Source organism: Onychomys torridus, chromosome 16, assembly GCF_903995425.1.
Source record: "Onychomys torridus chromosome 16, mOncTor1.1, whole genome shotgun sequence".
In the NCBI taxonomy this organism is placed as follows: domain Eukaryota; kingdom Metazoa; phylum Chordata; class Mammalia; order Rodentia; family Cricetidae; genus Onychomys; species Onychomys torridus.
This window is the reverse complement of record NC_050458.1, coordinates 48,828,579-48,842,811: the sequence shown is the minus strand read 5'-3', so window position 1 is coordinate 48,842,811 and position 14,233 is coordinate 48,828,579. Positions and strand designations below refer to the sequence as shown.

The window sequence follows — 14,233 nt, the reverse complement described above, 5'->3', positions numbered from 1 at the left end:
ACTTGACTCCAGCGGTCCTGTGTATCAACTAGTGAGCCTGGGGATACAGGCTTGATATCTGATGGCCACCTGTCCACCCTAACTCGGGGTTTGTTGTTAAGGTGGTTTCTGATGGGAACATGTCAGAGTAAAATGTAGAGCCATTCCGTAGCACAGCTTCACGTCCACAGAGCAATGCAGGGGGGGTGGTCTTAGTATACTTGACAACCCTGATAAAGCAAAGGAGACTAGTGTGAAGGGGGCTACTGAGTCCAGGCATCCATCTCCCAGAGTTCTTTTTTTTTTGCGGGGGGGGGGGGGTATTGAGACAGGGTTTCTCTGTGTAGCTTTGGAGCCTGTCATGGAACTCGCTCTGTAGCCCAGGCTGGCCTGGAACTCACAGAGATCCGCCTGCCTCTGCCTCCTGAGTGCTGGACTAAAGTGACTGAAGGCTTGTGCCACCACCATCCGACTGCTTCCAGAGTTCTTCTATCTATCTATCTATCTATCTATCTATCTATCTATCTATCTATCATATATACAGTGTTCTGCCTGCACGTATCTCTGCAGGCCAGAAGAGGGCACCAGATCTCATTACAGATGGCTGTGAGCCACCATGTGGTTGCTGGGAATTGAACTCAGGACCTCTGGAAGAGCAGCCAGTGCTCTTAACCTCAGAGCTATCTCTCCAACCCTACCAGAGTTTTTAAACACTACTGAAAGACCCTCTACAAGCTGGTACATGTGTACTTCCTCCAAAGAATATCACAATATCACATGCATTCATTGATAAGTTTCCCAACAGAATAGTATCTTGTAAGATCTTGTGCATTAGCAGAAGTAATTACATTTTTTGTTTTTGTTTTTTCAAGATGGGGTTTCTCTGTGTAGCCCTGGCTGTCCTGGAGAACTTGCTCTGTAGACCAGGCTGGCCTTGAACTCACAGAGATCCACCTGCCTCTGACTCCCGATTAAAGGTGGTCGCCATCACTGCCCAGCTTACATTTATTTATTTTTTAAGTGTAAATGTGTGTTTACTCACACATGCAAATGCCTGTGCACGTACAGGTGTGTGTATACCGCAACATGTAGGTGTGACAACTTTGGGTGCCAGTCCTTGCCTTCCACCTTATTTGAGGCAGGGTCCCTTCTCGACTGCTGCCTAGGCCAGGCTAGCTGGGCTGCAAGTGTCTGGGAATTGTGTCTCCCAGGCATGCAGGAGTTAAAGGTGTCTGCCGCTGTCTTGAGCGCCTTCAGTGTTACATGGGCTTTGGGGACCCAAACTCTGGTCATCATGTTTGCACGGCAAGCTTTATCCACTGAGCCATCTTCTAAGCCCTAATGACACTTGTCCAACAGTGGTTTAAATTCCCACCCTCAGGTTTAGCTGGAGGGCCTGTTTGCGCCGTGAGTTGCTAGTTCTATTGGTTGCCCATTTCTACACAGCAGATTGATCATTATTACTGGCGGGCCTAAGTTTTCTTCAGATGGAGCTGTGCGGCTTGATCCGGCTCTGCCTCAAGTGTTTCTTCTCTGCCGATTGCTTTGCACGTTGGCCAGCAACGTGAAGAAATCCACCCAAATGTTTTGTCTTTTTAGAAGTTGTTTCTGGGGCCGGAGAGATGGATCGACTGTTAAGAGCACTGGTTGTCCTTGCTGAGTGCCTGGCTTTGGTTCCCAGCCCCTACATGGCAGCTCACAACCATGAGAACTACAGAGGACATGATGCCTTTTTCTGACCTCCACAGGCACCAGGCAGCCATGTGGGACACAATACACAGGCAAAGTGCTCACACACATAAAATCAAATAAATACATCTAAATTCTTTCCATAGCTATGTATGTCTACAGGAGTGGGGAAACTGCTCGGTCGGTAAAGCACCTTCTGAGAAAGCATGAGGACCAGGAGTTTGATCTCCAGAACCCAGTGAAAAAGCCAGGCTCAGTGGGGTTTGCCTGAAATCCCAGCGCGAGGGAGGCAGAGACAAACAGATCCCTGGAGATCAAGGACCAGCCAGCCATCCTTGTTCAGTTGGTGAGCTCCAGGCCAAGTGTGAGACCCTGTTCAAAAAAAATAGTGTAGAAAGTGATAGAGAAGGATGCTTGAGTTGACTTCTGGCTTTCACACACATGTATGTACATGTGCCAAAGGATCTGAGTACATGTGTACCCCCCTTCTGCATACATACACTTATATACACACACGTGGGTCTACCATCACCACTCTGCCCTCCCAGGGGGCACCATCAGCAGTTACACACTCTGTTGTTCATGTGGATTTGGAGATGTGGCTGTGTAACTTGTACAAGCAGATGATATCAAATAAGTACAATTGCCACAATGTACCCTTTTCTTTTTTAAAATGGTTTTATCTGGGGCTGGAGCAATGGCTCAGCCGTTAAGAGCACTTACAGAGAATGGAGTTCTATTTGCGACACCCACATCACTTAGCTCATAATGGCCTGCAACTCCAGCTCCAGGAATCTGATGCCTTCTTTTGGCCTTTGTGGGCACTGCATGCAGATGGCATAGAGACACAGGCACAGACACAGACAGACGACAGACAGACACACACACACACACACACACACACACACAAATAAATAATACAGATGAAAATAGTATGTTAAAAGTATTTTATCTTTGTATTTCAGCTTTGCATTCACTGGTTCTTTCATTCCATGTAGCCTGCTACTAAGCTAAGCCCATGAGCTGCCAGCTGGGTCTCCAGTGGCCATCTCCTGCATCATAGCCCTCCTGGATTTGAGTCATGGTGGCAGGGTAGATCTCCAGAGTCCTTTTTGTTTTCCAGCTCCACCAACAGTGTCTGCATGTGGAGGGATGTCCAGTGACTCCACTGCTGCCTTAAGATTTCTATTGCTATGAAGAGACACCATGACCACGGCAACTCTTATAAAGGAAAACATTTAATTGTGGTGGCATGCTTACAGTTCAGAATTTTAGTTCATTATCATCATGGCAGGAAGCAAGGCAGCATGCAGGCAGATGTGGTTCTGGAGAAGGTAGCTGATAGGCCTACATCTTGACTTGCAGGCATCAGGAAGTAGTCTGAGACACTGGGTATGGCTTGAGCATATGTTAGACCTCAAAACCCACCTCCACCGTGACACACTTCCTCCAACAAGGCCACACCCACTCCAACAAAGCTATACCTCCTCATAGTGCCATCCCCTATGGGGGCCATTTTCTTTCTAACCACCTCAATTGCCTTGTCTTGAACCTGCAGCAGGCCCCTGATAGTCCACGGGCAGAGACTCCATGTGTTCCATAGGATTACCTTGCCTCTTCACCTTGTAGCTAGCCTTTGGAGAATAGCCCCCTCATCTGTGGGAGACCTAGGGTGCTATCATATAGCTCTCTGCCACCTGCCTGGCTGCTCCTCACATGTAGTTGACCAAGGCCCTGGCATCATTGTCTATCTACCATTACATATGGCTACTGAATATGGGGTTGTTTTCTTTTCATCCTGTCTGGCCTGTGTCTGTTCCCTCATCTCTGCAGAAGGCACTATCTATCTGGACTGTTGAAGATCAGCTTGTCCTTTGTGATATGTGGTTTCTGTTGTATCTTCAGGTCTTGGCTTGGTTTGAAACTGTACATGTATTTAACCCATTTTACTTGCCATCATGGTGGGGCTCGAGCGGCAGTCTACTGTAATTCTCCAGTTCCTAAACCGACAATGGGAAGCTGGTCCAGCTGCCTTCCAGAAAATGGCGTTGGTTGGTTCTCCCAGCAGCAGTGGAGGAGGTTTGGGTCTGGCTTTCATTCCCAGTCTGAGGGCCTGCATCGGGCTTGTGAAACCAAAAGCTGCTCTCAAGTCCTTCTGCAGAATTCCCAGTTAATACTGTCTGCTGCCTTCAAATCACAGTTCTGAGTGCCAAGTCGGGGCTTCTTGGAAAGCAATTAAAAAATACACAAAAAGTCTGAGAAGAGATCTCAGGGTGGAAGCATGCATTGCGAAGAGGGTCCCCTGTGACACCCAGCGGGCCAAGGAATCGCTGTGCACTCTAGCTGCTTCTCACCACACAGCTCCTCTGTGGGAACCAGCTGCTGCTGGGAGTCTCAGTGGCTGGGAGAGGAGATGGGAGAGTGGAGGGGCTCCCGCCTTGCTGAGCATCCGCAGGGGTCTGATGGCGGGTTCTGGAGCCTTCCTCTGCCTTCAGGCTCTGCTGTGTTGGGTCTTCTCCCCACTGTCCCTCCCCTGGCTCTATGTCATGGAATGTCACGTGTAAGCAATCTGTAGCCAGTTCTGTGCTGATTTCCCCACTAGGCTCCAGGGCACATATCTGTTGCTTGGCTGGCTTTCTGTTTGCACCTCAGTTGCTGACACCTTACATAAGCTCCACAAGGTCCCTGAATACTAGGGTATTCAACCACTGATGCCATCATTGGTCTAGGTCCTCACATTGAGCATGGAGACAGGGTCCTAATCTGCTTCTTCAGACTCTGCCTGTCCCCACGCCACACAGTCTACAAGACCTGGTTGGTGCAAGAACCAGCAGACGATGTCTCCATTTGCCAGTCTGCGATCCACATCCAGGGAGACACCAGGGTCAAGCCATACCCATTTCCTTACAGGCTTGATGCATGACGTCTCTGATCTTCTTCCCTTGTTTTCTTGTCCCTGGAGTCCATTCTCTGTAGTGGCTGGAATGATGTATTGTTGTTGCTCCCCTGATGATCCCTGGCCCTTCCTCTCAAATTTTAGGAACACCCTGGGCTGGACAGTGGTGGCACACACCTTTAATCCCAGCACTTGGGAGACAGAGATAGGTGGATCTCTGAGTTTGAGACCAGTCTGGTCTACATACAGAGTGAGTTCCAGGATAGACAGGGTGGTTACACAGAGAAACCCTGTCTCAAAAACAAAACCAAACCAAACCCCAATCCTTTGTTCAGGTGCTTAAAGCCAGCACGCAGGCATCCCACCTTCCCAATCCTGGCTCTTCCTGCTTCCTGCACAGCCACCCTGGTCTCTGTTCTCTTAGACAGACTCAGGTTGTTTCTATGTAGAGCTCTTACAGAGCTTCTATGGTCCATGTTGAATGCAGTCACCTCTGCTTGCTAGCTGCCTGGCCCGTTTCTGACATTCTGATCTTGGCTCCCAAGCTCCCTGGGGAGGGATCCTGGACCTCCTGTCTAGAGCAGGCCACGGTGTGCCACCTTCCTACACTCTGCTGGCCTCCTGCCACCCTTGCTGCATTCACTGCCATCTGTCATCACCCCGTGGCATACTGGCTGCCTGCCCCCTTGCCTGTCTTGTCCCCTCCAGATGGTAGCCGGGTCTGTCTGCCCGCTGCAGTGTGCTTGGCACCAGGAACAGGGGCTGGCAATGATAGGTGCCTGGTCAGTAGCTCTGGAATAGTGAATCCCACTTTCTACAAAATTGGGATTTCCCAGATAAGCTTCCTTACCTCCCCCTCCCACAGTGCTTCCCTGCCACAGGCTTCTGGCTCCCATATGGCATGCCCTACCCCAAGCTCTTTGATCTCCATATTATAGATTCAGCCTTCTAGAGGGCATGTACAGACACCCCACTCTGGACTCAGGAATTCTCTCTCTAGTCTTGCCCTCCTCTGCCCCAGGTGTAGATTGTAGGGGATAAAGCCCCACCACCACCACCACCGCAGTGGCTTTAAAGAATAGCAGTCGTCTATCCCCCATGGTACCGCTGGTCTCAGCCACACCTGTGCCTGAGACCATACTCAACTAGGGGCTGGAGTCGGGAGAGAAAACTCTTTTCCATTCTTGTTGGGAGGAGCAAAAGGGTGACTGTGGGGGTTAGTTTGTTAACCCGACACAATCTGGCCTCACCTGGCTGGAGGTAGCGGGGGCTTCATGAGGAGTTGTCCGGATTGGGTTGGCCAGTGGACATGCCTGTGAGGGATTTTCTTAATTGGGTTGCTTGAGGCAGGAAGACCCATGCTGGATGTGGGCAGCACCACGTGGGCCAGGCCTGGGCTGCATGAAAAGGAGAGGGAGCTGACCACAAGCACAAGGATCACCATTGCTGCCTCTTCTCGACGTGGACGGGATGTGACCATGGCTTTGAGTTCCTGCTGCCTCTGTTTCCCTGGGTGACGAACTGTAGCCTGGAAGGGTGGGACAAATAAGCCCTCTCTCCCTTAAGTAGCTTTGTCAGGGTGTTTTATCACAGCCACAGGGAAAATAATCAAGACAGATGGTGTGAGCAAAGACTGCATGGTGTGGGGGTGGGCGGGGGGGGGGATGGAGAGGTGGGGGGTAGGGGTGTGTGTGCTCACTGTGGCCACCGTGGAAATTTGTATCTCCTGAACCTTTCACTGTCCTTTCAGTGGAGGCCGTGACCATCCTGTCAGGCTGCGTGGCCTTCACTGTCTTCCCGCTTCCCATGACACGTCAAATCAAACATTCTGGGGACCTCTGCTCTTTAAAAACTTCCCCTCTTGACTCTTACTGCTGGGGAGAGCTCCACAGGCATGCACCTGAGCAGCTGGGCTGGCCTGACCCGTCTCCACCCCAGCCCTTCCTCCTCCATGCCATAATAGAGGGAAGGGGAGGGAGGACATGGGCTTCTGTCACTCTGTTGATGGACATGTCATGGTGGCATCCCATAACCAGAGCATGAGGCCCAAGGTCTGGACCGTCCATGCGTAGGTCTTGGCTGTGCTGCCTCCACTGGACTTCTCTTGTTTGTTCCCATGGCAGCCGTCCCCTTCATCCCTGCTCCTAGTGCTCAGGGACAGCCAGTTATAGCATTGTGACCACAGTACCTGGTGGAAACAAGAAGAGTTTCAGGCTCACTGTTGCAGAGGGCTTCAGTCCATCTCGGTGGAATAGCTCAGTTCACCAAAGTGTTTGGTGGATGATCACATAACAGTGGACCAGGAAGAGAGAGAGAGAGAGAGAAGAAAGAGAACATCAGGGGGCTGGATATAACCTTCAAAAGCCCCTCTCTAGTGATCTGTTTCTAGCAGCTAGCAAACAGGTCCTACTTCTTAAAGTTTCCGCATCCTCTCCAAATAGCGCCACCATTTTGTGCTAGAAAGCTTCCATGTCACTCCAAAGCGGCTACCTCATTTCTAGGTCTTCAGTGGCCTGCATATATCCGAGCTTGTCCTTGCACCTCACTGCCCATGCTGGTCTCCCAGCTCCCTTCCTGTAGAAGTCTTGAGAGTGAGAGGCATCCCGGTCTCCTCAGGCACCTCAGTACGGACTTGCACAGCCCTGGGCTGTGACAAAGAGGACTTGCCCACCGCCCAACCTTATGTGAGAATGGAGCCGATATCCACCACAGAATGGGAGTCATGTTGTGTCCCTGTACCACCTTTGACAAAACATGGCTCAGACAGCTTACGCTGTGACCGAAGAGAGACCTGGGAATGGTTCCACCTGTCACTGAGGTGCCCTCTGAAAGCCTGATCTGGCTCAGGCCACCTGAGGTGAAAAGCTTTCCCTCTCAGCTGATAAGAAATTTGTATTCCAAGGGAAGTAGCTAGAGCCCCGGCTCCCTTGTGCATATAAAAGACAAGGCCTCAGTGAAGCTTTTGCCACACACTGGAGTCTGCTGTGATAAACATGAGGGGCTGGCCAGGCCACTGTCCTTCAGCCTCCTCTTTGCTCAGTCGGTTATGGAATATCAAGCAGAGTACCCAGTGTACACACCCGGCCCTGATGGGTGCTCTGGGGTGCTTTGAATAATTGCATTTCTCTCCAAAACTGTTTCTGTCTGCAATAGAAGTCAGGCAGACCTGAAGCCTGTCACCTCTCCTGGGGTGACCTGTGGACCTCTGAGGCCTGTAGCATCAGTTGGGATTCCCTTTGCCCCCAAGAAGTTGAAGCCCCTAACCTTATCCCAGAGCATGGTGATCATTTTCATGCCACCTTTCCATACCCAGGCTGTTCATGTCTCCAGCCTTCAAAGGAAAAGGATCCCAGACAATCAAAGATTTCCCCCCCAAAACTGTCAAGGTCATATAAGGTAGCTAGGATGTTGTAAAGGTTGATTTACCTTATCAGTGGATAAGGTGCTTGCTAGGTACACCGGAGAATTTGAGTTCAGATTCCCAGCACCCATCAAGAGTGGTGGTGTAATCCTGGTGTTAGAGAGGTAGAGACAGGAGGTTCCTTGGTTTTTTTCTGGCCCATTAGCTCTAGGGTTTTTGTTTTTAAATAAATACTTTATTATATTCTCTCTCTCTCTCTCTCTCTCTCTCTCTCTCTCTCTCTCTCTCTCTCTCATATCTCATCTCATTTCTTGAGACAGGGTTTCTCTGTGTAGTCCTGACTGTCCTGGAATTTGCTCTGTAGACCAGTCTGGCCTTGAACAGAGATATACCTACCTCTGCCTCCTGAGCTCTGGGATTAAAGGAATGCACCACCACTGCCCAGTAGCTCTGGGTTTAATGAGAGGCCTTGTCTCAAAAAATAAGATGGAGCAGAGATGGAGGAAGACATCCAGTGTTGACTTCTGGCCTCCACATTGGCAGGTTCCCATATTCATGTGCACTCACATGGACACACGTGTCCTCACACATACAGGAAAGATTCATTGAGGACTGTTGAGGTGGTTCAGCAGGTAAAGGCACTTTGCTGTCAAGCTTGGTACCCAAGATCCACATGGTGGGAAGAGAGAACCTACTCCTCCACTGTCCCCTGACCTCCACATGCATGCCATGCATTCTAGCAACCACATACATAGGTATACATGTATGTACACACACCCCCCACACACACAAATTGTAAAAAAAAATTGAGATATGAAATACATTTCTTGCACTCCTCAAGGTTTCTTCTCATATCCCATGTCCTTGTAGGGAAGGCCACCTTCACCTCTTTCCCTTATGGGTGTGATCCTGTGCTAACCACTTCCAGAGGGAAAAACTAGATTTTCCTTGGTGAGGCATCAAATGAGTAGATAGTTGAGAATGAGAGAGGAAGCTGGACTCTGCAGGCTGGGTTGCGTCTCCGTCTAAGCACGCTCACTAGGTGTCTCTGTCTCATCCACAGACACAGCTATTGCCAACCCAGTACTGTCCTCGTTAGATGTTGAACGGGTTCTGTCTCAAAGGATTTCCAGCAAAAGGGATGAAATCAAAAAAGTCTTCCAGGCACTTGACCCAACCCACAGCCAGGCGGTGACGAAGGGGGACCTGAAGCGCGTCATCACAGCCTTCCTCCTGCCGCTCACGAGAGAGCAGTTCCAGGACTTGCTGGCTCAGGTAGGACAAGAGGCTGTCAGTATGGACGGGCTTTTCTGGAAAAGCCAGGGAGGCTGACAGAGGAGCACGTGGCCTGTTCTGTCTTCTCATTGACCTCCATGAGCAACTGGAGTCGTGATCACTGTTCATCATTCACTCGAGTTCCGGCCAATTAGGATGACATGATCAGTGTTCACTTGCTCATATTTTGCACACAACAGTGTGCCTGTCATTTTCTTCCTTAAAAAACAAAAACAAAAACAAAAACAAAATAAAAAAAAAACTTTTATATGGAAGTATTAGGTCAATTTATATATATGTAAAGATTTATTTGCTAACTTATTTTTTTTGAGATAAGGTCTCACTTTGTAGCTCTGGCTATTCTGGAACTCACTCTGTAGACCAGGCTGACCTTGAATTTACAGAGATCCACCTGCCTCTGCCTCCCAAGTGCTGGGATTAATGGTATGCATCCTAGGCTCAACTCCTGGGTGGGGATGTTGTGAACTTCTGGGTGGGGCAGTTGTTGTAGAGGATATGGTGGCTGCTGTGTAAGCTTGAGGATCCGAGTCTGGGTCCCCAGAACCACTTATCAACTGGCACAATAGTAAGCGCCTGTCACCAGTGCTGGGGACGAGGGGAGGGGTGGGGACAGGCAGGTATATAGCCAGCCAATGATAGAGGAGGAAACCCACTGTTGACTTCTGGCTTCTGTATGTGTGTGCACAGGCCCTGGGGTGATGCCAGGGCCTGGGGAAGGATGTGGATGGTAAGGTGTAGTTAGAGTTTTTCTGCTTGGCCCACAGTCAGGACAAATTTCTCTCACCTGCCAGGCCCATAGATGCTCAGAACCAACCAAGTAAACACACAAAAACTTACATTGTTTAGAAACTGTATGGCCGTGGCAGGCTTTTTGTTATCTATTTCTTCTATCTTAAATTAACCCATTTCTAGTAATCTATACTTGGCCACATGGCTTGTGGCTTACCAGTGTCTTTACATGTTGCTTCTCATGGTGGCGGCTGGCGGTGTCTGTCTCTCCGCCTTCCACTTCCCAGAATTCTCTTCCCTCTTGTCCCACCTATACTTCCTGCCTGGCCACTGGCCAAACAGCATTTTTATTTATACAGAGCGATATCCACAGCAGTAAGGGTCCTTGGGCCAATCACTGGTCTACCACAACCAGGGTAGTAGAAAGAGAAAAGATTTCTGGTACAAGCCCTCACAGCCCTGAAGGAAAGGAACATAAACTCAGTAGGGCTTCAACTTAATAAGTCTGTGTGCATCACAGCAACTACAAGAATGGTGAATTCAGCTGGGGAGTTAGGGACATTCTTTCCAGCATGAGAATCGAACTTGTGCACACATGTGTACACACACATGTAATCACACTTTACTTCATCATTCATTCTTAATCATAGTCTGGCTTCGTGCTCTGGTAATGCTTTTAAAAGCCTATTTCACATTAGAATTTGATGTATACACCACCCTAGGCTAGTTTGCTTGGAACTGACGCAGGGGAATGAAGAGTTATGAACACAGTAGTTCAGCGGACCGTGGATATCACCAAGTTCTCTTTTTAACTCCAGGTCTTCATCACATTTCTTCCACAGACTCTTAAAAACATGTAATTTAAATAGGGTGTAGTGGCACACACTGTGGCCCCAACACTAGGGCTAAGGCACGAGGACCTCAAATTCCAGGCTAGCATGGGCTATGTCACACGTTGGAAGCCAACCTGGACCATCTAGTGGAGCCCTGGGCTAAGACAACGCCTGTAGTCTGGATTTTGTTTCTTCTTGTACACATTGTATCACATTGCTCTTCAAGGTGTTCAGTTTTGTTTGTCAGCAAGTTAACAACTGTTTCCAGTCAAATATATTTTCAGCCCCATCCTCTCCTTTTTAGGGCGTTTGGTATTGTCTCGGTGGGCTTCCACATTTCTCTGTTTAAAGAACATCGTATTCTCTGTATTTTTCAGATTGCATATTAGTTATCTATCTATTCCCAAACCTACTGCGTGTTCCCTACCCTCCCGTGTTGCTATTGGTCCATCACCCCTGAGCCTCAACTTTAGACATAGTTTATCAACTTCTAGAATTCATTTGGTTCCCCTCTGCTGGTTTAGATTTCCTTCTTCTGTTAGTCTCTCTTACTTCCTTAAACAGAGTTGAAAGAGCTGCTCTCAGGTCCTTGCTCGCTACATCTAACACAGTGCTGGTCCTTGAGTTCGCTCCCACCAAGGGTCTTATCTTTGGAGAAGGGCCAGCTTTCGTGGTTGTTCATTTGAGTGTGTTTGGATAATGACACAGACCAGATTAGTCCAGTGAAATCATGTGTGAGCCATACAGGTAAAATTTTAACCTTAGAAGGTGAATAACAGATTAAATGAACTCTGTTTCTTATTTGTTTGTTTGTTTAGTGTATTTGTGAGTGCACACGAGAGCATGCATGCATGTGTATAGGGGTGTGTGTGTGTGTGTGTGTGTGTGTGTGTGTGTCATGGTATACATGTGGAGGGCAGAAGACAAGTGTGGGAATCAGTTCTCTCCTACCACATGGATCCCAGGAATTGAACTCAGGTTATCAGTCTTGGAAGCAAGACCCATCTAGCTGGCCCAGGAATTAATTTGAATAATGTTTCATTCAATCATGAATGTTCAAGTACTATGGCATTTAGTGTTACCACTGTTTTACCTTCTTTTCATATCTGAAGTCTTTAACATGGTGAATACACACTCACACAGACAGCTTCAGCGTCTTTATTGGAAATACTTGATCTGACTGTGACCCTGTGAAACGTCTGCTTGAAACATAACATTCACATCCCCAGCTTTTCAAAACCACACTTAGACATTTCTAAATAATAGAATCAATATAACTTTTAAAATTTAGGCTAATTAAATAAAGTGGCAAAAAGTTAATCCCTTGTATTGGCCACACTTCCAGAGCCTAGCAGCCAAGTGTGTACCAGGCTTTTTCTGTGGGGCCACCAACCAGTTCCCAAATCACGACACGGAGATTTATTATTAGTTTTAAATGCTCGACCTAGCTGAAGCTTCTTTCTGGCTGGCTCTCTTAACTTAAATGAACCTGTTTCCTTCATCTGCCTTTTGCCGTGGGGCTTTTTACCTTCCTTTCTGTGCATCTTATTCTCACTGCTTCTGTGTGTGGCTGGTGCTGGCTGCTTGGCTTCTTACCCCCTTCATTCCCTCTTCCTCCTCTTTTGTTCTTTCTGAGCCCAGAGTTCTCCTCCTACTTATTCTCTGCCTGCCGACCCTGCCTATCCTCTCTCTACCTGGCTATTGGCTAATCAGCTCTTTATTAGACCAATCAGGTGCCTTAGGCAGGCAAGGTGAAACAAATCAACACATCTTTACATAGTTAAACACACAGCCTTATGCTGTTAAACAGAGGCAGTAGAAACAAATGTAACACATCTTTGCCTGGTGAACCAAATAGTCCACAACACCTCCAACCGTGGTTGTGAATGCCGTGGAGCCTCTGGCTTCTGTCTGTCCCTCAGAAGAGTTTAGTTTTGATGGGCAGCTAACTATGAACTCCGTCTTGCCTGCAGAGGGCAGAGCTCATATCTTAATGTAGATCTCTTATGTTTAGCTGCACTGCTATGACCCTTGTACACACGTGGTTCCCTGAGGTTGGCTAGACACTTGGGTGGAGCTTATGGTACCAGAAAGTGGGTGTCTCCCCCTCCCCCTCCTCCAGGGGCTGTGGTTGTTCTTGCTTCTGCATACTAGTCCCATAGGCCAGAAAGACAGAGTTCTCTCTCTCTTTTAAAATAGACTATTCTATTAATATTTGGATTTATATATAATATGTATGATGTATTTTGAGAATACCCATCCATACTTCTTCCCTAACTCCTCCAGACCCACGAACCCCCTCCCATCTTCGTGTCCTCTTGTCTTCTTTGAATAGTTCACTAAGTCCAGTCTATGCTGTCCATGTACTCCTGGTGTGGGTCATCCATTGCAGCATGGTTGACCTACCAGAAGTCACATCCTTAAAGAAAACTGTCTCTCCTGCCCCCAGATGCCACAAACTGCCCCTAGCTCCTCAGCTGGGGGTGGGGCTTATGAGGCCCATCCTCCTCCCTACTGAAATGCTGATGGGCAGATCACAGTTGCTGTGAGCTCATGAGTACGGTGGTCCTGTCCTGTTCAGAAGACACTGTTCTGCTCTGGTCCTCCCCAGCCCCTGGCTCTTAAGAACTTTCCATCTGTCCTGCTTCCACAATGGTCTTTGAGCTGTGTGTGTGTGTGTGTGTGTGTGTGTGTGTGTGTGTGTGCATGTAAGTGCCTATTGTACATATATGTGTTATGTGCTTGCATGTGTACATGTGTGTGCATATATGTGTATGATGTGTGGGTGCATGTTTGTGTGTGTGTGTGTGTGTATGTTTGTGTGTGTGTGTGTGTGTGTGTGTGTGTGTGTGTGTGTGTGTGTAGTATAGATGTTCCCTTAGTGGATGAACACTCCAATGACACTCTCTCCCCTTTGACCACTTGTGACTTTCTGCCTCATCCATCATCCACTTCACAGGGAAACTTCTCCAATGAGGTCTGGAACTTCACTAATTTGTGGGTACAGATGTGCAAATTTCGAGGGCAGTTTGATGTTATGCCCATGTGGCAGAGTAAGTCTGGGTTTTTCATTGGGTTTTAGGCACTGTGTGTTGAGCAGTGACTGTGGGCCTGGCCTGAAGCTAAATACCACTGAGAACTGGAGGCTCTCCTGTTACCTGCCTCTTCTAGGTTTCAACTCCCTCTAAAACCTGCTTCCTCCTGCTCCCCAGAACAGTCAGTTTGTCACTGTCCTCAGCCTTCTATTTCTAAAACAAAGTCATAGGCAAGTTGGGTATAGAACTCAGAGAACACCTTTTCCCTAAGTCATTTGAGAAAAAAACTCTTTGTTACTTGCAGGTGCTGTAGTGTGGATTTTCTTCAAACCCAGGTGTTACTATTCAAGTAGAGACTCCCTTTGCTTCATGACTCCCAGCCCAGCCTCAGAGTCCTGTGCATTTGCCCCACACC

The 14,233-nt window shown here is 48.3% G+C and overlaps 1 protein-coding gene across 1 annotated transcript in view; it reads left to right on the top strand.

Moving 5' to 3' along the window:
• Efcab6 (EF-hand calcium binding domain 6) overlaps positions 1-14,233 on the top strand; it is a 203,149-nt gene that overhangs the window by 24,332 nt on the left and 164,584 nt on the right. The window contains exon 4 of the mRNA XM_036207668.1: positions 8,989-9,200. Coding sequence (XP_036063561.1) covers positions 8,989-9,200 — 212 coding nt within the window. The remainder of the gene's footprint in view (positions 1-8,988; positions 9,201-14,233) is intronic.